At 43.4% G+C, this 24,876-nt stretch overlaps 1 protein-coding gene across 3 annotated transcripts in view; it reads left to right on the top strand.

Annotated features, from left to right (window-relative positions):
* Positions 1 to 24,876, top strand: part of MAST2 (microtubule associated serine/threonine kinase 2) — a 208,734-nt gene that overhangs the window by 84,112 nt on the left and 99,746 nt on the right. For all 3 annotated transcript variants that reach the window (XM_068963766.1, XM_068963764.1, XM_068963765.1), the window contains exon 4: positions 9,526 to 9,557. In XM_068963766.1, the coding sequence (XP_068819867.1) occupies positions 9,526 to 9,557 (32 nt within the window). The remainder of the gene's footprint in view (positions 1 to 9,525; positions 9,558 to 24,876) is intronic.

The following is a 24,876-nucleotide window of genomic DNA, read 5'->3' as shown; positions in this document are numbered from 1 at the left end:
TATGGCCGGGATGACAGGGGGCGTCTGCCGTTAATTTTGTCACGGAGTGTTTGTTGGAAGCCCTTGGTACTGCTGTCACAGCACCATCAGCTGGACTGTGTTGAGCCGTTGTTTGATAAAGGCCAAAAGCTTATTTAGGATACAGGGCCCGAAAGTCAGGAGCAGCAGGAGAATGATGAGTGGTCCCATTAGGGAGGATAGCAAAGTTGTCAGCCAAGGGGAGCTCTGGAACCAGGACTCATACCAGCCCTGCTGGGCCTCCCTCTCTCTCTTCCTGCGTTCTAATCCCTCTCTTACTTTAGCCATGGACTCTCGAACCACCCCAGTATGATCAGCGTAGAAACAGCATTCTTCTTTGAGGGCTGCACAGAGGCCCCCCTGCTGCAAAAAGACCAGGTCTAGTCCTCTGCGGTTTTGTAATACCACTTCGGAAAGGGAAGTCAGGGACTTTTCTAGGGCCATCATGGACTTCTCTATGCGGGCGATGTCTTCGTCAATTGCGGCCCTCAGGGTGATCAGGCCCTGATGTTGTGTGGTCAGGGAAGCAATGCCCGTGCCCGTCCCAGCTGCCCCCAGGGCGAACAGCATTGCCAGAGTAATAGCTGTAACGGGCTCCCTCTTATGTCTAGTAGCTGGGGTGTCTCGGTCCCAAAAGTTGTAGAGGACCTCTTCTGGATGGTATGTAATCTTGGGCACTACCACTACCATGACACAGAATTCCCTGCTCTGGTTGAAGACAGCCAAGTGGAGACAGGGCGTTAGCCCAGTCTGTGAGCATATCCACCACCCCCCGGTTTCGGGTATGACGTAGGTCTTATTGGTGAAATTGGTATCATCGCCAGTCTGGGCGCACAAGGTTTGTTTATCTGTAGGGACCGTGCCTAAGCAGGTCCCCGAACCCCATACTTGTTTCATGGTAAGGCCCACCTTGCGGTCTCCCCAAGAGCACTGTGGTGGGTTGGAGAGAATGGATAAGTTGTAGGTAGCATTTAAGCCCACGGCCTCGTAGTAAGGTGGACGTAGGATGTAGCAAAGCCAGCAGGATTGGGTCGCGTTAGGATTGGAGTGGTTGAGGGCCTCGTAGGTTTCTTTGACCAAGGCCCACAGGGGTTCCTGGGTCTCTGGTGGGTCAGTCCAGGTCAGCTGAAGGGAGGGGGTGAGGGTAGGCGAGGCCACAACATTTGTGGCGTTTGTCCCCCGTGGTGAGGGGCTGGGAGGTGCAATAACCTGGTTGGGCCCCACAGCATGGGCCTGAACAGGTTGCAGGACTTGCTGGACATATAGCGTTGTGCTTGGGGCCCCCCAGCTATCATAGACCTGTATTCCCCAGGCTAGCCCGGAGATCCATCTGTTTTCAGTCCATCCTTGCTGTGTGAATGATAGTCTGACTAAGTCACAGTCGGGGCAGTACTTTGTGAATCTGCGGTTCCACATGTCCTGGGTGATGGGATTTACGAAGGACATATTGATCAGGTCTGGCTTGGTCACCGACCATTTCCAGTACCCATCGTTGGAAGTGACACAGTCCCAGGATTTACAGTAGTGGCTCACCATTCCCCCACAGGTCTTTATGTTTTCCCGCTGATGTCCCGGGCAGGCATAAAACCCAACCTTTCTGAGATATGCCCGGGCCCATGAGGTCTCGGTTAGCTGTTGGAGGTGAAAGTATAGGTCAGGCCGCCACTTATCTCTTGGTTGGGTGGCTGTGGTCCGGTTTAGCTCTTCGTAGGTCTCTCCATTTTTTAAGATCCAGTTGACCTGAAAGGACTGGTGGGGGTTTTGGTTGGTGTGCCCCCCTTTTTCCAGGACCCCCAGTACCCCCAGAGTAACCCAGAGTAGAGAGCCCCGCATTGTTCCAAGGTTGGGGTGAAAGGGGTGCGGCGGACAACCAGCCTCGGGGGTCCCATAAGGATGGAGCTGGTAACCAGGTCAGGATGTCCCAAGGGAATAGCACCCCAGGAGTAGGAAGCAGGTGACTAGGTATGTGAGGTCCAGGGACAGTCGAAGAGTGAGGGACCAATCGCGGGGGGCCGCGGCCGCTAATCCAATGGCAAAAAGTATGGCCAGAGCTGTACTCGTCAGCAGCCACAGTGGGTGATGCCAGGCCAGCATCGGATCGAATTGGACTGTGGTCTCTCAGTTATTCAGGAATCGACGACAGAGGGGTTTGGGTGATGGTCAGTTTGGTCGGCCCCGTGAGGGTGGAGCGGTAGGAGTGATCGGGAGAAGTGGTCGGGGCCGGGGCCACCCCTGTCTCTGGGAGACCCGTGGGAGCTCGTTTGAGTCGGGTCAGGTGGTACCAGGGCTCGTGTCCCAGGAGTTTGGCAGCTGTAGGAGTGGTGAGGATTACAGTTTGGGGTCCCGTCCAGCGAGGCTGTAGTGGGCGGGGACTCAGGGTTTTTAGCAGTACCTGATCTCCTGGGGCCAGAGGCCGGGTGGGCCCCTCGTCATCTGTTGGTTGTGGCAGGACCCGGTCTGCGTGTTCCCTCAGCAAGGATCGTAGGAGGGAGAAGAGGGGGAGGTACCCCGCGAGTGGGGGAGCCTCTCCCTCTGGGAGGTGAGTCAGGAGATAGGGGCTGCCGTAGAGCAGTTCAAAAGGGGTCAAACCTGTTTTGGAGTGTGGTGTGGTGCGAATGCGAGTGAGCGCCAGAGGAAGGAGGTCGACCCAAGACAGCCACAGTTCTGAGGCAAGTTTGGTCAGATGCGTCTTGATGATGCCGTTCACCCGCTCTACCTTGCCTGATGATTGGGGCCGATAGGGGATGTGGAGATCCCAGTCGATACCCAGGGCCGCAGCCACCTGCTGAGAGATCTGCGAGATAAATGCAGGCCCATTGTCAGACTGGAGAGAGTTTGGCAATCCAAATCTGGGAATGAGATGGGCCGTCAAGACCTCCGCCACCGCCGCTGCCGTCTCTCGGGCGGTGGGGAAGGCCTCGACCCATCCTGAAAAGGTGTCCACCAAGACCAACAGACAGCGGTAGGTTCGATGTCCGGGCATGTGGGTGATGCCAATCCTGCCCGGGCATATGTCTCCTCAACTGGTGAGTCTCCTGTGGGGGTCGGAGTCCTCCCTGAGGAGAGGTGGAGGCGCATGTTAGGCAGGAGCGGTGGACGGCATATATGGTCTGTCTGAGATGTAGGGGAGAAAAGACAGGGCTGAGAAAGGAAAAAAGAGCCCTTGGTCCGACGTGGAGGGTATTGTGGATTTGGGATATTATGGCCTTAGCCCGGCGCTCAGGAAGCACCGGTTTATTATGGAGTAGTATCCATCCCGACGGGTGCCTCTGAGCCCCTTCTTGCGCCAGCAAGGCTCTGGCTTCCTTGCTTGAATAATCTGGGTTGAGGGTGGATCTCAAAGTCAGCAGGGGCTCGGGAGCTTGTTGTAAGGTAATTTGTCGACCCACTTGATCTGCCATATTATTACCCAGAGCGACAGTGTCATGGGTATTTTGGTGTCCCTTGCAGTGTATGATAGCGACCTCTTTGGGCAGGGATAAGGCATCTAACAGTCGAGTAATGTGGGGGGCATTACAGATGGGGGATCCTTTAGTGGTCAGGAAGCCCCGTTCTTTCCAGATTGCCGCGTGAGAATGGGCAGTCAAGAAGGCATACTTGGAGTCTGTGTAAATATTGGCCCTCTTTCCTTCTGCTAGGTGTAAGGTTCTAGTTAGGGCTGTTAGTTCAGGCTTCTGAGAAGTCGTCCCGGGTGGCAAGGGCTGAGCTTCTAGGACTTCCCGGGTGGTTACCACAGCATAAGCCGCCCTTCGGTTTCCATTGGGGTCGTGAGTCTGAGTGAACTCCGGGAGTTGGTGATGGACAGGGAGGCCTGGCGTGTTACAGGGGGAGGTCGTGGGGATCAGGAGACCCTGTCTTATGAGATGGTCGATGATGGGCTTTAGCCCCCTGAGGTTGCGAGTAGACAAAGGAAACTGGGACCGGACTGGGAAACAGGTGGGGTCCCTTAGCCGGATGAGGACTGGAGGGTGGTGCCGAGCCACCACCGGGACTCGGGTGTCCCAGACCTCAGGATTAACAGAAAACGTTGGAGGGTCAACAAGTAGCATTAGGAAGGCCCCTGATGTGGGAGCCGATCCTGGAGCTAGCTGAAGAGTAGCCTTCAGCTTAGCAAGTATATCTCTTCCCAAGAGAGGAGTAGGGCAGGAGGGGATGACCAGAAAGGAGTGGGTAAATAGACAGGAATCTAATTGACAGGACAGTGGTTGGGTTTGGAGCGGACACGAGGGTTGGCCGTCAATGCCCATAACCGAAACCTGGGAAGGACGTAGAGTGCCTCCGAAAGAGGGAAGGACCGAATAGGTAGCCCCCGTATCAACCAAAAAATTGATGGACTTACCCGCTACCTGGAGTGTTACCCTGGGCTCGGCTTGGGTTATTGGGGTCCCCGAGTCTGGGCGGCGTCAGTCACCGTCGAAGCTCAGCAGCTCCAAAGCCGGAGGAGGGCAGGAGGTCTCCCTGGGGCGCTCTGGTCCCCGGCCCCTAGAGGTCGAGGCCCGAGAGGCCTGGGGACAGTCAGTAGCCCAGTGTCCTCGTCGTTTGCACAACGGGCACGGCTTGGAAGGAGGCCGCGGATTGGGGCACATCTTGGCCCAGTGCCCTTCTTGGCCGCACTTGAAGCAGGCCCCCGGAGGGGGGTTTTGGGGCCCCAAGCCCGCCGCCGGCCGCAGGGCCACTACCAAGGCCTGGTTTTGCTGGTTTAGGAGGCTTGCCTGAAATTCGGCCTTTTGCTTGAGCCTTGCCTTTCGGCTGGCCTCAGCAGTTTCCTCGCGGGCATTGTAGACCTTAAAAGCCATTTTTACCAGGTCTCGGATAGGGGTCTGAGGGCCGTCCTCAGCCTTGGCCAACTTTTTTCAGATATCGGGGGCAGACTGGGAGATAAAACAATCGGCCAAGGTGGCTGCCCCAATGGGGGACTCGGGACAGCCTGGTGTATTGGACAAGGGCCTCGGTCAGCCGATTAAGGAACATGGCTGGGTTTTTGTTGGGACCCTGGGTCACCTCATCTAGTTTGAGGAGGTTTACAACCTTATGAGAGGACGTTTCCATCCCATCGAGGATACACTCGATCATATAGCGTACTCGCAGCTGGCCGCCACCCCTTTCCTGGTAGTTCCAATCAGGGTCAGTGTCAGGAACCGCCTGGGCCCCCGGGGGGCGCTCGGGGGAGGGGTTGGCATAGTGCCGCTGGTCGGCCTGAGCCTTGGCAGCCGTCCAGATGGCCTGCCTCTCTTCGGGGGTGGTGGTAGACCCCAGGATGACATATATGTCCTGCCATGTCAAGGCGTAGGCGCGGGTCAGACCAGTAAACTGCTTAATGTACTGAGTGGGGTTAGAGGAGAAGGAACCCAGTTTGGCCTCAATCTGTGCTAAGTCTTGGAGGGAGAAGGGGACATGGACTTGGGCTAGACCCTCAGCTCCGGCTACTTGTCGAAGAGGGAGTAGCCGGGCTGGGGGAGGGGGAGGGGAGACCCCCGGAGGGTTGCTGTGGGAGCGAGTGTGGGAGCTAACCGGGGAAGGGGAGGGAGTGACGGGGGGAAGAGGAGGATACAAGATAGGGTTAAGGGCCGGAGGATCCGGGGCCGGTGGTGGAGTCTCGGGGGCTGGAGCGGAGGTAGGAGGGACTGGAGTGGAAGGGGAGGGGGCAGGAACCAGAGTGGAAGGGGTAGGGGCCGTGGGAGAGGTATAGGGAGGAGGGGCCACCAGATCTTCCGGGGGAACAGAGAAAGCAGAGGACTCAGAGATGGGAGGAGCTGGTTTGGCCCGGGAGGGTGGAATCGAGGGAGCCATGATAAGCAGGATTTGGCGGGGAGTGCACGTGGTGCACAGGGTGGGGTGAGAGCGCAACGCCCAAAAGGCCTGAACATAGGGGACCTCAGACCATTTTCCTGGTCTCCGGTAGTAATTATCTAAATCACGGAGGATGTCAAAGTCAAATGTCCCTGTGGTTGGCCACTGTGAGCCATTATCTAGAGGGTACTGAGGCCAGGCTTATGAACACAGAAAAGTGAGCTGCTTGGGGCGGATATATCCCTTTATTCTTAGAGTCCGCAGGTTAGCCAGCAGGCACTCTAAGGGGGTGGAGTATTGGGGATCGGGTTTGGAGGCCGTCGATCCCATGGCGACCACAGAGCGTGGAGGCAGCCCTCGCTGCCCGAACGTCTTCAGACGTGCCAAGGGAAGCTGGAGGTCCGTGCAGCCGTTCGGAACGTCTTCCTCACGAGCTGGGGACCGGGAAGGGCTGAAGCTGGAGGTCTACTCAGCTGCTGGGGACATCTCCCTCACGAGCTGGGGACCGGGAAAGGCCGAAGCCGGAGGTCTACTCAGCCTCTGGGGACGTCTCCCTCACGAGCTGGTGACCGGGAGGGCCCAGTAAGTGCGCACCTGTTACCAGGCCCTAGGAGGTGGTTGCCAGGGAGGGCGGGCCCCAAAGCCGAAGGGACTTACCCCGTATCCTGCCGTCTGGGGGGTTGGTCAGCCTCCTGGGTCTGGGGCTACCGCGGCGGTGGAGCTCGAGGGGGCCTCTACGGCGAGTGCTGGAGGCCCTCACCTCGAGCCCCACGTTGGGCGCCAGATGTAAGAAACGCCACGGGAAGAAAGAGCCCCCTCTATGGACCGTTGATCAGAGCCTTTATTGGGTGGTCGCTCTCGGGCAGAACTCCTGGGGGCGGGTAAGCAAGGAAGCGAAGGGAGTCTGCGAGGTATGAGGGGTGGGGAAAGGTTTTATAGCCAGGGCCGGGCTCCCATATAAGGAAGAAAGCGCGGGCTCAGCAGTGATTGGTGTCCAAGGGCTCTGTGTCGGCACCTGATTGGACAGCTTGGTTGTCGGCCCGCCTCTGGGACTTGTCTGCGGCACTTTTCCGGGGCATGCCTCAACACGCCTGGGCAAGCCTCAATATGTCTGGGCATGCCTCAACATGCCCAACCTTGCCCGACCTTTCACTGATGACTAATAAGCATGTGATATGCTCAACACTTATCAGGAAAATATCAATTAAACCCACAGTGAGATACCAATACATACTCACAAGAATGGTTAAAATTTAAAATACTGATATCATGTAAGTGGGATGAATGTAGAGCAATTCTTATGTTATTAGTGAGGGTAATCTATATTAGCTAGAATGTGAAGCAATAGAAACTCCCATACATTGTTAATACAAGTAAAACATAGTATTAATACAATCACTTTAGAAAAAGATCTAGTAGTTTCTTATAAACTAAACATATACCAATCCTATAACCCAGCATCACACTTTAATTTACTCAAGTGTCGGGAGTTTGGGAGATAGGTTTGGAAAGGAGAACTCTTAGAAAGTGTTGATTCAGTTCAGTTCAGTTCAGTCGCTCAGCCGTGTCTGACTCTTTGTGACCCCGTGGACTGCAGCACGCCACGCTTTCCTGTCCATCAACTTCCAGAGCCTACTTAAACTCATGTCCATCGCGTTGGTGATGCCATCCAACCGTCTCATCCTCTGTCATCCCCTTCTCCTCCTGCCTTCTATCTTTCCCAGCATCAGGGTCTTTTCCAATGAGTCGGTTCTTTGCATCAGGTGGCCAAAAGTATTGGAGTTTCAGCTTCAGCATCAGTCCTTCCAATGAATATTCAGGACTGATTTCCTTTAGGATGGACTGGTTGGATCTCCTTGCAGTCCAAGGGACTCTCAAGAGTTTTCTCCAACACCACAGTTCAAAAGCATCATTTCTTCGGTGCTCAGTTTTCCTTATAGTCCAACTCTCACATCCATACTTGACTACTGGAAAAACCATAGCTTTGACTAGATGGACCTTTGTTGGTAAAGTAATGTCTCTGTTTTTTAATATGCTGTCTAGGTTGGTCAGAGCTTTTCTTCCAAGGAGCAAGCATCTTTTAATTTCATGGCTGCAGTTACCATTTGCAGTGATTTTAGAGCCCCCCAAAATAAGTCTGTCACTATTTCCATTGTTTCCCCATCTATTTGCCATGAAGTGATGGGACCAGATGCCATGATCTTCATTTTCTGAATGTTGAGTTTTAAGCCAACTTTTTCACTTTCCTCTTTCACTTTCATCCAGAGGCTCTTTAGTTCTTTGCTTTCTGCCATAAGGGTGATGTCATCTGCATGTCTGAGGTTATTGATATTTGTCCCGGCAACCTTGATTCCAGCTTGTGCTTCATCCAGTCCAGCGTTCTTCATGATGTCCTCTGCATAGAAGTTAAATAAGCAGGATGACAATATACAGCTTTGACATACTCCTTTCCCAATTTGGAACCAGTCTGTTGTTCCATGTCCAGTTCTAACTGTTGCTTCTTGATCTGCATACAGATATCTCAGGAGGGAGGTAAGGTGGTCTGGTATTCCCATCTCTTTAAGAATTTTCCACAGATTGTTGTGATCCACACAGTCCAAGGCTTTGGCATAGTCAATAAAGCAAAAGATGTTTTTCTGGAACTCTCTTGCTTTTTTGATGATTTGTCAGATGTTGGCAATTTGATCTCTGGTTCCTCTGCCTTTTCTAAATCCAGCTTGAACATTTGGATTGGAGGGGAAGGTAAATTGGTATCATCATTTTGGGAGCAATTTCTGACTCAGTTCGTGCCACATCTAAGTGTATACTACCAAGAAACTTTTTATACATGTGGATGACAAAACATGTATAGTATGTTTATAGGAGCATTGTCTTGTTGGAGAAGAAAAACATGGAAAGAAAATTAAGTTTCCATTTACTGGAGAATCAATAAATAAATATTATAAAAATTTATAGATTGGACCACTGTACTATAGCTGTATGAACTAAAGTGAAATATATTCACATGGGTGAGTCTCCTAATTATAGTGTAGATTGATGTCAGCTGATGAATATATGCAGTGTTATAAGTACATAATTTAAAAATATATAAAACAATGCTAGTAATTATTTAAGGATATATATAATAAAAAATAAAGACGTATATGGAAAAGATAAACAAAAAGTTAAGATAGGTGTTAAGTGGAGACTAGTGGGAGGTGGGACTTGGTCAATTTGGAAAGCATGTCACAGGGGCCCAACTTCTATTGTAGGGGTTATTTCTCCTGCCAGCGGTGTGTATCATTATCTCTATTGTATTATTTTCTATAATTTATTTGTTTAAAATATTTTATAATTAAAGAAAATATTTCATTTCATTCCTTTCATACCCATAACTAATGATATGAATCCTTCACAATTTATCAGCAGTTGGTGGTTGGCCCAGTGAGTACCTGGAATCTACAGTGGCCTGTTGGTTCCATCTAGTGGTGAAATTGCTGCAGGTGTTCTGTGAAACATCTTCAGTAAGGAAGAATGAGATGATAGTTAGCCAGACTGCTTAAATTTTATTATTTCACTAAAATTTAAGAGACAAAGGAAAATGTTGTTTTTCAGAGCTAGTGAGTTTTTGCCATTATTAAAATGATGCTAGAAATCTTCTAGGACATAGAGCACAGACTTTAGGACTCAGATGGGTTCTTCTTTCTCTCTAACCTGTGTTTGTGATTTGTTTTTCAGAAGGAGCTGAGCCTTCCAAGAAGAGGCAGCTTGTAAGTAGATGATGATTATGATTGTGATTATGATCTCCTGCTCAGGAATCCCTCCTGGGGACTGTTTTCAGTATCACTCAGAGTATTCATGAGTCCGTTTTTCTGTGGACTCTTTGCTGGGCCAGTGAAACTAGTGGGCCAACCAACTTCTCTCACTGTGTTTGTCAGCTCTTCCACTCTCTCTCATCACTCCCTACCCCAAATCCTCTCCTCTGTCAATTTTTGTCTAATATTTGAGCAAAAGCCGCCACTTAAATATCCATCACAGTCTTATGCTTGTGCTCTGGAGTTTACTGAGTTTAGTAGTCATGCTTTTTGCGAATGTTAAAATTGAAGCTCTTAACATCTGCGTCTGTCCCATAAATGGTACTAGGGAGAGGTCAACAAGTTGAGGCAAACAAAAGCTAAGTTTGGGATCACGGTTGGAATGGGGCTATTGTTTACCTGTTTGTTCCATTCTGGCTTCAGGGCCCAGGGAAATTCATTAATGATCTTTGTCCCAGGATTTTAATTTCTAATATTTTCTTGGCCTGCTTTTTCCCTCAGGAGTTCTTTTGGGGGTAGTACTGCAAATTTGGCTAATCAGGATCATTTAGAATGCTTATTATGCAGATTAAAAACAAACATTTAAATAATAAAAAGCAGTTAGAATGCCGATTCTGAACTTATTTAAATTAAAATCTCCATGTTGGGGCCCAAGAGCCTATATTTTTTTGCCCCTGCACCCACACCCACCATGATTTTGCTAAGAAATCAAATTTGAGAAACAGTAAGGAAATAGGGCTATGTTAAAACAATGGCTTTGAAATTTTTCCTTACAGAAATACATGAGGCATAATTATGGAGGAGGACACAACAGTATTCATAAATATTTATTAAGTATACTTTGTACATCATATATGTTTAAAAATGTGTGAAACACATGGTTTTTCTCTTACTGTCTTTCTGGGATTTTGCTTTGTAAAAATGCTCTAATGATTAAATTGTCCTCTGAGATTCTTATAAAGTCCTTTTGGCTGCTTTATGAAAGCTCACTGTTATTTGATATACAGAGACTTGAGTTATAAGTCAGAAAACTCCTAGGGGTCAGTCTTGGCTATGTCACTTAATTAACTTTGTACTGAAGAGGAATCGCTTCACCTCCTCAGTTACTTTATCTATAGAATGAACATTTTGATTCCTGTTTTTCTTCTTTTTTAATAGTTATTAGAAAGGCAATATGTGTGATAGTGCTTCATTTTTTAGTTTTAGTTTAAGTGCATGTTACTTTCAGAATTCTTATAAATATATTAGATTAAATTTGGATATATTTTATTATTTTAGAGTCACCTTTCTGTCTTTATTTCTAGAATGAATCTCAGTTCTAGGTTCTCAGGTGTCCTGAGTCGTCTAAAAACTGGGCAAGAGTGTTGCCAGGACTCTTAATGGATGCACTTAATGATGCACTGAGTGGGTATATATAATTGAAAGAGGGTGACTTTTCAGCATCACATTCAGCAAATATTTGTACTTGGTGACTTTCCTATTATTTCTGGCATTTTTTTATTCTTTAGGTTCCTTTTTGGGGAAGTTCTCTGAGCTTTGCCTTTGCTTCAGGTTAGGTGAAATGAAAGGCCTGAGGTTGGTCACTTCTTTCAAGAATGTATACCTCTAATGAATAGTCTGCAGAGAAGGAAGGATATCCTGTGCAAGTGATTTTTGTTTGAAACTGGAGGAAATTTTAGATCAATTTAGCTTTAGAAACATTTCTTGGTTATTTTAGTGGTATCTAAAGTGAGGCCTATTCTAACTACCTTTAAATATTGCCATGCTGAGTGTCTTGTAGGATCTTAGTTCCTTGACCGGGGATTGAACTCAGGCTCTGACAATGAAAGTACTGAGTCCTAACCATTGGATCGCCATGGAAATTATCCAGAAATACTTTTAATACACTAACTCACATTTAAACAGTGGTTCATTCAATAAATTCATAATAATACCTGCTGTTTGTTGGGTACTGCTCTAAGTTCTGAGGTTATAAGCTTCAATTAGATACATTTCTCTATTTTGGGAACTTAGAGTTAACCAGAAAAATAATTTAATTTAAAAAAATCATTAGTATTAGAGGAGTAGAAAGAATTTTACTCTGGAAGGAATCTTAGAAACATGGATACTAATCCACACTTTGCCACTAACAAGTTATATATGGTTTTAACAGGAACTATCATTTCTAGGCTTGAAATGCTTCACTTGTAAATGAAATGACTGGTTCATCTGAACTCTGTGCTTAGTCATCTTCCCAGATAATGGTAGCTCCATGGTACCTCTTCTGCAAAGAGCTGGGCATGTCTTTGTACAAGTGTGTAGTAGATGGCAGAGGGTGACTTACCATCTTCAACAGAGAAACCAGGAAAGTAAGGGTACCTTGCTTTTTATATGTGGCATTGGTAAGAGTCTGATTTGATTCCTTTGAATGTCCATAGCTGTTGTCCCAGTACCGTTATTGAGTAGTTGTCTTAGGTTTTAACAAGGTCACTGGTTGCTCAGACTATAGGGAGAGTAGGAGCGAAAGCTGGAAAGTAAGTGAGGATACCATTGCAAAATTCAGTCAAGATGATGACTACTTAGCCAGAGTGGTAGCAGCTTAGATGGTGAGAAGTGAATGGATTCTGGATGTATAAAAGGAGAACTGTCAATATTTGCTGATAGTTAATTTTGATATATGAGAAAAAGAGAGATTGAGGTTGATGGTGAGGTTTTAAGGCTGAGTAGGTAGATGCATATGGTTGCCATTTACTTGACAAGATCAAGAATATTGTGAGTGGAGCAGGGATTTTTTGTTGTTGTTATTGTTGCTGTTGGGATGGGCAGGATGGCGGTTTTTGGAGGAATCGCAACTTTGGTGCTTGCTTGACATTCAAGAAAGAGTGTTGATAAAGACATTGCATATGTGAATCCTGGGGGTCAAGGATGAGATCTGATCTGGAATTATACAGTTAGGGATTGACAGCATATATTAATAGATGATGATTTAAGTTATGGGATTGAATAAGATAAACTACTGAAATGCTACTTAAGTGTAGTCAACTGACAGGTGATGATCAATGAACTGCTTTAGTACAGAAGTTTAAACAATTTGACATTGTTGTGACCTTCAAGCATTTGATCATTTTTCTGTTATTTTGTATTTGTTGTGTTTTGCAATGATTTATAAATGATGGAAATTTCACTTGGTCCTTCATCACAGCTAGTTTGAGAAGCACTGACCTGTTGAGTTAGTGAATCTAGTCAAAAAAGAGATCTAAGGACTGAGCCCTGGGCCTGTTCAGCATTTGCTTATTAGGAGACAAGGAGAATATGTCAGTCAAGAAGCCTGAGAAAGGACATCCAAGTGAGGTTGCAATAAAACCAAGAGAGAGTGGTGTTTCCAAAGCCAAAAGAAAGTGTCAAGGCTATGTAAAATGACAACTAAGAATTGATTTTTGAGTTTAGTAATAGGGAAGACCCAATTGGTGACCTTGGCAAGTGACATTAATCAGAGGTGGGTCCAAAGCTTGATTTGAATGGATTCAAGACAGAATAGGAGACAGTATTACCTCTGTACTATTTGTATTTTAAAAAAATGTCTAATTTGAATCTAATGTATGAAGAAGCAGTCAGAAAAGCTCAAATTGAGGTGATAATCTGTAAAACTGCTGGCCTGAACTCTGCAAAAATGTTGAAGTTGTAAAAGACCATAAACACTAAGGATGTGTTCTAGCTTGTTGGAGAAAAGAGGCCTGGTGAATAAATGTAGTTCTTGATTGATTTTTGGTTGGATCCTGGACTTTTAAAAATAGCTGAAGGATATTATTGGGACAATTAAGGAAATTTGAATGCGGACTTTGCTTTCGATGAAAAGGTGCGAATATTAAACTTTGTTAGTGTGACAATTTTGTGGTTGTTCCTTGTTCTTATAGCAAGGTCATTAATTGTGGAAGTATTTGAGAGGGGAATTATTATGATGTTTATAGCTGACTTTCAAATGATTCAGTTAATTAACAAAAAGTGTGTGTCTTTATGTGTTAGAGCAAGAGAGGGAGCAAATGAGAGGGAAAGAGAATGGAGGGAAAAAAATCAATGTTAAAGTTGTTAAAGGTAAGTGAAGCATATACAGAGTTTCATTTAATTATTCTTATTTCTTTTCTGATATTTTGGGGGAGGAGGTAGTCTATACTATTATTTCAAAGTGATTTGCTGAAAAGAGGATTTTAGAAATTAGGTGATGACCTAAATCAAATCCCTTATGATTATACAGTGGAAGTGAGAAATAGATTTAAGGGACTAGATCTGATAGAGTGCCTGATGAACTATGGACTGAGGTTCGTGACATTGTACAGGAGACAGGGATCAAGACCATCCCCATGGAAAAGAAATGCAAAAAAGCAAAATGGCTGTCTGGGGAGGCCTTACAAATAGCTGTGAAAAGAAGAGAAGTGAAAAGCAAAGGAGAAAAGGAAGGATATAAGCTTCTGAATGCAGAGTTCCAAAGAATAGCAAGAAGAGAAAAGAAAGCCTTCAGTGATCAATGTAAAGAAATAGAGGAAAACAACAGAATGGGAAAGATTAGAGATCTCTTCAAGAAAATTAGAGATACGAAGGGAACATTTCATGCAAAGATGGGCTCGATAAAGGACAGAAATGGTCTGGACCTAACAGAAGCAGAAGATATTAAGAAGTGGCAAGAATACACAGAAGAACTGTACAAAAAAGGTCTTCACGACCAAGATAATCACAATGGTATGATCACTCACCAAGAGCCAGACATCCTGGAATATGAAGTCAAGTGGGCCTTAGAAAGCATCACTACGAACAAAGCTAGTGGAGGTGATGGAATTCCAGTTGATGATGCTGTGAAAGTGCTGCATTCAATATGTCAGCAAATTTGGAATACTCAGCAGTGGCCACAGGACTGGAAAAGGTCAGTTTTCATTCCAATCCCAAAGTAAGGCAATGCCAAAGAATGCTCAAACTACTGCACAATTGCACTCATCTCACATGCTAGTAAAGTAATGCTCAAAATTCTCCAAGCCAGGCTTCAGCAACATGTGAACCGTGAACTCCCTGATGTTCAAGCTGGTTTTAGAAAAGGCAGAGGAACCAGAGATCAAATTGCCAACATCCGATGGATCATGGAAAAAGCAAGAGAGTACCAGAAAAACATCTACTTCTGCTTTATTGACTATGCCGAAGCTTTTGACTGTGTGGATCACAATAAACTGTGGACAATTCTGAAAGAGATGGGCATACCAGAGCACCTGACCTGCCTCTTGAGAAACCTATATGCAGGTCAGGAAGCAACAGTTAGAACTGGACATGGAACAACAGACTGGTTCCAAATAGGAAAAGGAGTACGTCAAGGCTGTATAATGTCACCCTGCTCATTTAACTTATATGCAGAGTACATCATGAGAAACGCTGGGCTGGAAGAAGCACAAGCTGGAATCAAGATTGCTAGAAGAAATATCAATAACCTCAGATATGCAGATGACACCACCCTTATGGCAGAAAGCGAAGAGGAACTAAAAACCCTCTTGATGAAAGTGAAAGAGGAGAGTGAAAAAGTTGGCTAAAGCTCAACATTCAGAAAATGAAGATCATGGCATCTGATCCCATCACTTCATGGGAAATAGATGGGGAAACAGTGGAAACAGTGTCAGACTTTATTTTTTGGGGCTCCAAAATCACTGCAGATGGTGACTGCAGCCATGAAATTAAAAGACGCTTACTGCTTGGAAGAAAAGTTATGACCAAGATAGCATATTGAAAAGCAGAGACATTACTTTGCCAACGAAGGTCCGTCTAGTCAAGGCTATGGTTTTTCCACTGGTCATGTATGGATGTGAGAGTTGGACTGTGAAGAAGGCTGAGCGCCGAAGAATTGATGCTTTTGAAGTGTGGTGTTGGAGGAGACTCTTGAGAGTCCCTTGGACTGCAAGGAGATCCAACCAGTCCATTCTGAAGGCGATCAGTTATGGGTGTTCTTTGGAAGAAATGATGCTAAAGCTAAAACTCCAGTACTTCGGCCACCTCATGCGAAGAGTTGACTCATTGGAAAAGACTCTGATGCTGGGAGGGATTGGGGGCAGGAGGAGAAGGGGATGACTGAGGATGAGATGGCTGGATGGCATCACTGACTCGATGGACGTGAGTCTGAGTTAACTCCGGGAGTTGGTGATGGACAGGGAGGCCTGGCGTGCTGCGATTCATGGGGTCGCAAAGAGTCGGACACGACTGAGCGACTGAACTGAACTGAACTGAACTGAACTGGAAAGGTAATGGAGTTGAGTATTTTTCTCTCTTTTCAAAGTATAAATAGGAGATATATCTTGTTTGTATGTCATTGAAATTATCCAGTAATCAAGGAGATGTTCATGCAGGAGTGGAGAGAACAACTGCTGGAATATTCTTAATTAAGCAATAATGGAGGCCATCTAAGTACATGTGGAAGTATTAGCCTTAGACAGGGTGTTGACAGTTTGTCCCCAGCAGCCTCAAATACCTCATTTTATTTGTAAAAGATTATGCATATAAAATGTATGGCATAGAATCTTCAATTTAGCACTCAACTATTTTTATTGTTAGAGTGTTTACTGCAGTGCCTGTTTAATTAGTATACTTTGAAAAAGTGGTAGCTGTTTATTACTGTTTTTATTATTAGCAGGCTATAATTACCTGTTAAAAACAGCAAATTCTTCAGAAAAACAAATTAGTAAGATCCTAAACCAAGTTAAACGAGCAATAGGGTGCCTTAGCAAAGTCACAGGCGATTCATGGTTGGTTTTGATCACAATAGGAAGAAAGCAGCTAAATCCCAAGATGGGGAATGAGAACATCCAGGCCTGCAATGATACAGACTTTGTTCGGACAAGTTGGTTATGAAAGTTTTTTGGCCTGGCTTGTATCATTTATTTTAGATGTGGCTTCCTGAAGTAAAATTGTTTTCATTTTTAGAAAACTATTTCATATTTAAACCCATTGGGGTATTATTTTTTTTTTATTATTGCATTGAAAAAATCTAGTCTAGAGTATCAGACCTAGAGGAGCTGATAGCTTTGTTGATAGTGTACATATCTGTGGGAAAATGATTGAAAGAAAATGAAGTTCTAAAGCTATTTATATTTATTTACCCAAGCCATAGGAATATTGTGTTTTGCTTTTTTCTCAGTGGAAACAGCTCTGAACGACTTCCCTTGCCTGAGTCTGTGGCAGAACCCCCTCTTAGCGGTTCCTATCAAATAGGATTTTTTTTTTTTTTTTGGTTTGTGAATCAGCACCAATATCTAGGCCCTATTCTTAGGAGCTCAGTGTCAGTAGTGTTTTAGTCTTTAGTTACCCGGAAAGTTAAGCTTTTCTTATAGATATTACAACTCAAGGTAATTGTCCTTATATTTCTTGAAATGTTTTTATTTCTTTGAGGCTGTGAGCAGTCAGTAGAGATAAGAACAAACTTATCACTTAGGAGTGAAAAGGTAGCTACAGCACCTGTCATAGTGTGTGTGTTGCTCTTGGTAGCCTTTATTAAACTTGAGTCCTTGAGGATAGTTACCTTTGCAGTGTTGACTTACTCATTTGATCAGTGGACTAGGACATCAGATATTGGATGAAAGTGGGAGAGTCAGTTCTTAGGTAGGTTGATGAGAAGTCTGTGGTCCCCAAGGAGGAGAAAGGTCTGGGGTTCTTGAGGAAGAGATAGGGTTCTGAAGTTCTCAAGGAGGAGAAAAGGACAAATGTTTTTTCTTTAAGCTCAGAGCTGATGATTGTGCAACAAAACAACTCATCTTACTCAAGGATATGTTTTCCCTTAAAGTCTGTTCAATTCAGTTCAGTTCACTCAGTCGTGTCCGACTCTTTGGGACCCCATGGACTGCTGCACACCAGGCTTCCCTGTCCATCACCAACTCCCAGAGCTTGCTCAAACTCATGTGCATCAAGTTGGTGATGCTATCCAACCATCTCATCCTCTGTCATCCCCTTCTCCTCCTGCCTTCTGTCTTTCCCAGCATCAGGGTCTTTTCCAGTGAGTCAGTTCTTCTCATCAGGTGGCCAAAGTATTGGAGTTTCAGCTTCAGCATCAGTTATTCCAATGAACATTCAGGACTGATTTCCTTTAGGATGGACTGGTTGGATCTCCTTGCAATCCAAGGGACTCTCAAGAGTCTTCTCCCACACCACAGTTCAAAAGGATCAATTCTTCAGCTCTCAGCTTTCTTTATAGTCCACCTCTCACATCCATACATGACTACTGGAAAAACCATAGCCTTGACTAGATGGACTTTTGTTGGCAAAGTAATGTCTTCTAGGTTTGTCATAGCTTTTCTTCCAAGGACCAAGCGTCTTTTAATTTCATGGCTACAGTCACCATCTGCAGTGATTTTGGAGCCCCCAGATATAAAGTCTCTCACTGTTTCCACTGTTTCCCCATCTATTTTCCATGAAGTGATGGGACCAGATGCCATGATCTTAGTTTTCTGAAAGTTGAGCTTTAAGCCAGTTTTTCACTCTCCTTTTTCACTCTCATCAAGAGGCTCTTTAGTTCTTCGCTTTCTGCCATAAGGGTGGTGTCATCTGCATATCTGAGGTTGTTGATGTTTCTTTCAGCAATCTTGATTCCTGCTTGTGCTTCATCCAGCCCAGCGTTCCTCATCATGTACTCTGCATATAAGTTAAATAAACAGGGTAACAATATTCCCAATTTGGAACCAGTGTGTTGTTCCATGTCTGGTTCTGTTACTTCTTGACCTGCCTGCAGGTTTCTCAGGAGACAGGTAAGGTGGTCTGGTATTCCTGTCTCTTTAAGAATTTCCCACAGTTTGTTGTGCTCTATACAGTCAAAGGCTTTGGCGTAATCAATAAAGCAGAAGTAGATGTTTTTCTGGAATTCTCTTGCTTTTTCTATGATCTGACAGATTTTGGCAATTTGATCTCTGGTTCCTCTGCCTTTTCTAAATCCAGCTTGAACATCTGGAAGTTCACCGTTCATGTACTGTTGAAGCCTTGCTTGGAGAATTTTGAGCATTACTTTGCTAGCGTGTGAGATGAGTGCAATTGTGTGGTGGTTTGAACATTCTTTGGCATTGCCTTTCTTTGGGACTGGAATGAAAACTGACCTTTTCCAGTCCTGTGGCCACTGCTGCGTTTTCCAAATTTGCTGGCATATTGAGTGCAGCACTTTCACAGCATCATCTTTTAGGATTTGAAATAACTCACCTGGAACTCCATCACCTCCACTAGCTTTGTTCATAGTGACGCTTCCTAAGGCCCACTTCACTTTGCATTCCAGGATATCTAGCTCTAGGAGAGTGATCACACCATCGTGGTTATCTGGATCATGGAGATCTTTTTGGTTAGTTCTTCTGTGTATTCTTGCAACTTCTTAATATCTTCTGCTTCTGTTAGGTCCATACCATTTCTGTCCTTTATCGTGCCCACCTTTGTATGAAATGTTCCTTTGCTATCTCTAATTTTCTTGAAGAGATCTTTAGTCTTTCCCATTCTGTTCTTTTTCTCTATTTCTTTGTATTGACACTGAGGAAGATTTGTTTTTAATCCTTGTTGTTCCTTGGAACTTTTGAAAGTGACAAATAGATTCAAGAGATTAGATCTGACAGACCGAGTGCCTGAAGAACTATGGAAAGAGGTTTGAGACATTGTCCAGGAAGCAGTGATCAAGAAAAGTGACCATCAAGTACGGACCATCCCCAAGAAAAAGAAATGCAAAAAGGCAAAATGGTTGTCTGAGGAGGCCTTACAAATAGCTGAGAAAAGAAGAGAAGTGAGAGGCAAAGGAGAAAAGGAAGAACCTTGCTATTCTTTGGAACTCTGCATTCAAGTGGGTATATCTTTCCTTTTCTATTGTTAGTTCTAATCCTGTTATCTTAAAAATGTATATTGTGGGAGTGGGTCTGGTAAGACCTTTACAACCTTGAGACATTCTTTTGATTTACTGTAATAACCAATTGAAAAAGTATATAGCTCTCTTGCTAAGACTAGTGAGGGGGGCGCACTCTCTATCCCCCTTCTGATGTCTTTGTCAGAAGCTTTCTTTGTCCCTTTTTATTCTTTAATAAAACTCTGCTACACAAAGGCTCTTGAGTGATCAAGCCTGGTCCCTGGTCCCGAAGCTAAATCTTCTTCTTCGGAGATCCCGAAGCCGAAATCGTTCACCATAAGCTATCAATGCCAGGTGTCTGCAATGGTAGTCAGTGGGCAGGGAAGGCTTCCTGGGGCTCAAGGATTGGATGTATCAAACTTTAGTTCTGTGAAACTGACATGTGAAACAGTATCATGTACTTTCCCACTCTGATGCAACTTGATGGTATTTGTCTAGATGAATGCTTCAGGAGAATGTGCTAAAAAGAGGTACCACCTGCTACACATTGTAAATCCTTTGTGTGTGTCAATAGTGCCTGATATAAGGCTTTAGTTTCTCTGTGGACTTTGCAAGTCAGGAAATTTTGATACCTGTAATAACTTTGAAGGCCAGAGTGATAGCTTTGTGTTATTTTTAATAGTCTATTTTTTAAAATTGGGCTTATAGAGAAAATGGTCTTACATAGGCTCTCTACCTCCCGGGGGGGAAGGTAGGGATTGGCAGAGATTGGAAGGAATGGCACAATAGTTACTACTGATTTCCCAGCAGGAGCTATTTTGTTGTTAAAAAATGAACATGGTTTGTCAGTGAGCCATAAGTGTATAGACACAAGACCTGAAAATGGAAAAGTTGTGAGAACCTGTATGTTACTCTTACGTTGAAACTAGTTATTATTCTGATCATTTGCACATTTATGTCTCTTGACCTTGCAACTACTATAATGTATTTGAATATCTCAAAGTCAGCTCAGCGTTAGCATTTATAAAACCGAGATCATTGTCTTTCTCAGAAACCTACTCCTCTCTTATTTTCTAGCTTACTAAACGGTACTACTTCCTCAAGATCGAAAACTTCATTATCCTTGTTACCCTTCTCTGCCTCATTCCAGCTCCTTTATATTGTACTATACCTCTAAATAGCGCCAATTCCTTCTCGTTTCTACAAGCGCTTGTGTGCCTAGATAGTCCAAGCTGTTGTAATCTGTTGGCTCTGCTACTCCTGTAGCTTCGAACTAGTCTTTGTCTAGCATTGTTTACCCTCCAGTACACGCACCCATCATAAAATAGCCAGAAGAAGGTTTTTAAAATACAGATTTGATTATTTGATGTTTATTTAAATTCATTTAGTGTGTATTTGTATTACTCTTAAGAGTAATAGTCTTAGGATCACATCTGAAACTCTTGACATGGCCCATGAAACTGTCTGTACAATCTGGTTCCTATTTTTGTCTCTATATTTTGCACAGTGTGTTCTCTGTACCTGGAATGATCTTTTCTTCATCTATACCTCCTACTTAGTCTCAGCTTACATCTCACTTCCTTATGAAAGGCTTTTCTGATCTCATCTATACCTTGCTGTCCTTAGGCCAAGTTGGGTTTTCCATGATGTACTTTGATCAAACCCTCTACTTTTCCTTCATAGTTCTCATAGAAATTGTAGATGAAGAATTATTTGTCTTTCATCTCTCAATGGATTGTCTATTAGTCTGGTTGGGTTGCCATAACAAAATACCATAGGCTGAGGGCTTAAACAACAGAAATTTATTTTCTCATAGCTCTTGAGGCTAGATGTCCAGGAGGATCACAGTGCCAGCCTGGTTGGTTTCTAAAGAGAGCTGTCTTCCTGGCTGGCAGATAAAAGGCCATTTTCTTACTGTTCTCACTGTATACTCACATGACCTTTCCTCTATGTGTGTATGTGTATAAGGGTGGGGAGTGTAGAGAAAGGGAAAGATCAAGGATCGAGCTCCTCCTCTTCTTATAAGGTCTCCAGGCCTATTGGATTAGGGCCCCCCCACTCTTATGAACTCATTTAACTGTAATTACCTCTTGAAGATCCTATCTCCAAATACAGTCAGTCATTGGGGAATTAGAGCTTCAAAATAGGAATTTTGGGTGGGGGACACAATTCAGATCATAGCAGATGGTAAGCTCCATTAGGTCAAGATCACATTTATGTGACCTAGGGCAAGAATATAAATGGAGATAGAAATGTAAAAGAGTTTTAAGTAAAGCTATTGTGATGCTGGGAGGGATTGGGGGCAGGAAGAGAAGGGGATGACAGAGGATGAGATAGCTGGATGGCATCACCAACTCGATGGACATGAGTTTGAGTGAACTCCAGAAGTTGGTGATGGACAGGGAGGCCTGGCGTGCTGCGATTCATGGGTTTGCAGAGAGTCGCACACGACTGAGCGACTGAACTGAATAAACTGTAAAATAAGATATGTTCTATCCTTCTATCTTGAGAAATATAGTTTCATAATAACAAATTACAAAAAAGTGTGAAACTATTGTTTTCTTAAGGTGTTAAATATTTTATTAGTATTTAATTTAATATTATTATTATTAATAATGAGTACCAGGCACATGCAATGGCCACTTCAAAAGAGAAGTGAAAAAAGGACAAATTTGTATGTAGTAAAGAAATACTGAAATAAATTTATAAGTGGTTACAAACCTGGATACTTCTGTGGGGAGAAGGGAAGTCAGTTGAACCTATACTATACAGAGCTGATTTGCATTTCTATAGAAAGGAACTATTTTGTATTGCTGTCAGTTATCTGTAATTTAGAGAGTTGTAAAATGGCACAAAGGCAATAAAAGGCTAGAATCAAATAATTTAATCTCTAAACAATGCATAGTTTTCAATCTGAAGATTATTACTGTTTTTTTTTCTTTACTTACACCAAGTTTTCTGTCTTTCTCTCACTCTTGATTAAATCAGTCTCATATACTATTCCTGATCATAAAACAAGGTTATTCTCATTAAATATGGCCTAGTTTTTTACACAGGGATAGCAATAAGGTTAATTTCATGTTTGGCCTTCTTAAATTTGCTTTGCTGGGAATTTTATAAAGAATCTCAGATTGAACTTTTTAAAGCTGCTGTTATTTGTATTTCGAGGCTAGAGAGCCAAACTCAAGAAATTCTTCACCAGATTTCATCTGTAATACCTATGAATTTGGGTGGATTCTTTTTTTCAAGGTCCTTAAAAATGTCTTAAGGGTCTTGGGTCTGCCAGGAAGTGACCTGCTGGACTCTGTAAAACCAGGCCTGTTTTCCTGATAGCATTTTTTATGTATTGAGTCCAAAAATTCAACCATAGTCCTTTAAAAGTGGCCTGTTTTACCTGATTAAATAAGTATCATTCTCAAATATGACATTTTAGATAAACTCTTAGTTGCATAACCTTTTTTTACAATTATGTTTTAAGGGAATTCAGTAAGTAAATTTAGTAAGACTTTCTCAAATCTCATTGGAATCAGTGAGAATCAGATACAATTCAGAAATGTTTCCTTTTACAAAAGCAAATTATTAAGAATTTAGATAGATTAAGAAGAAAGAGTAGGCTTCCTTATATACCCAGAAAATATACCTTAAGACAATATTCCAAACAAACTGCGGTCATCCCTCATTAGTTCATTCAGCCTTAGTGTAATTAATTTTCATTTCACTAGATCTTAGATTAGTAGTCTGCTTCTTGAGTTACGGAAATTCTGACTCAGTCCACTGTAGTGGTCTGAAAATTTTCCACAAGTGATGGCATCAGAAACCGGTACCCAAAGAGTCTCTTCTTTGAAGTGTCGATAGTTTGAAATACCTACTACAGTCTTTTTCCAAGGAACTCTGAAACAATTATTTGTTGAAAACACAGACTTTGGCTTGTAGTTGATTGTAAAGCCTTGAACTCTAGCATCACTTAGAAAAAACATATCTCTTGGTCAATGACAGCTGTGGTCAGTTTATTATTGACAGTTTTTTAAATGTGAATGGTGTGATGAGAGTTTACAACAAGAACAATCCAACTAACAAGGGAATTAAGTTGTTTCTGTAGCATACAAAATAAGAATCATAAAATCAACTCAAAAAAAATTTAGCAAAATGTCTCTGGGGGTAGTTTTTTCAAAGAAGACAGTGGATATTACATCTGATTTATAAAATATGAATGAACATACCTTTTACAGAGAAAAAATTCTTGATATGTAATATGTAATAATCTTTTGACAGGGAACATGCCAGGACTAAGCTACAGATATCAAGTAAAAAGATTTAGTAAGACTGTAATAAATGGTAAACAGTTATCGGTATACATTTATAAAATTCCACTGGCCTAGAAGAAGCTAGATTTAGATTTTAAAAGTAAGGCTTTTAGCAAGTAAGCATTTTATGTGATAACTGAAATTAAGACTGCAAAAACTAAACTATTATTTCCTAAAATCTAGCAAAACACTGTGAGGACTCATAAACAGGAATACATTATGGGATAAATGCATGCTCAGTCACTCAGTTGTGTCTGACTCTTTGTGACCCCATGGACTGTAGCCCACCAAGCTTCTCTGTCCATGGGGTTTTCCAGGCAAGAATACTGAGGGGGTTGCCATTTCCGACTCCAGGTTATGGGATAAAAGGGCATTGACAAATCTCTAGAAACTTCCCATAATTATACAGTTTCTGGAATATTTATATTCATAGCATTTTAGCTGTATAAATTTAAACTAGGGGAGGCTGAGTATCTTTTCTGATTTGACAGGTTTTTCCATGAAACTCATCAATAGTAAAATGCCAGATAAACTAAATAAAAGGTAACACAGTTTTGAACAACCTCAGGTTTTCCATGAGGAACCTTATTTTGTTTGTTTTCTTAAATAATTAAGGAAATAATAAGTCAACATAAAGTAAAGGAAGTTATTTTATTATGATATAAAATATTTGCTATCTGGGCACATTACACAGGAAAAAAGAATAAACTTTAATAAGGTAGGTGAAAGCAATAAACAGTAAGCCAGGGAAACTGGCCCATCAAAATTGGGCAAACTTTGCTAAAATTTTAACCAGTTTATAGCTTTTCAGATTCATAATATGGTATTTATAAGCCACAGCAAACAAACATCACTTTCCCAGTTTTGTTCTGCTTCATATTCTGGAACATATTCACACTTTACTTGAGGACAGTTCTTAGGGGGTTGTCAAATCAGATTTAATTTTATAGTAATACTAAAATGATACTAACATGTAATGTGTTTATCATTGCTATCTTCAAGTGAATCAGTACATAACACATTATTAAAGTGTCTGAGGTAATTAGATTTAGATGAAGTCCCGAGAGTGTCCTTCTAAGAAGAGGGTGAGAGCAGAGAGTACTTGTGGCTCTCCACTTCCACTGCCAGCCCCCTCCTTCTTTCCCTTCTCTTGCTCTCTCCCATG

This window comes from Capricornis sumatraensis, chromosome 2 (assembly GCF_032405125.1).
Source record: "Capricornis sumatraensis isolate serow.1 chromosome 2, serow.2, whole genome shotgun sequence".
Taxonomy (NCBI): Eukaryota; Metazoa; Chordata; class Mammalia; order Artiodactyla; family Bovidae; genus Capricornis; species Capricornis sumatraensis.
This window is presented reverse-complemented; position numbering and strand designations above follow the sequence as displayed.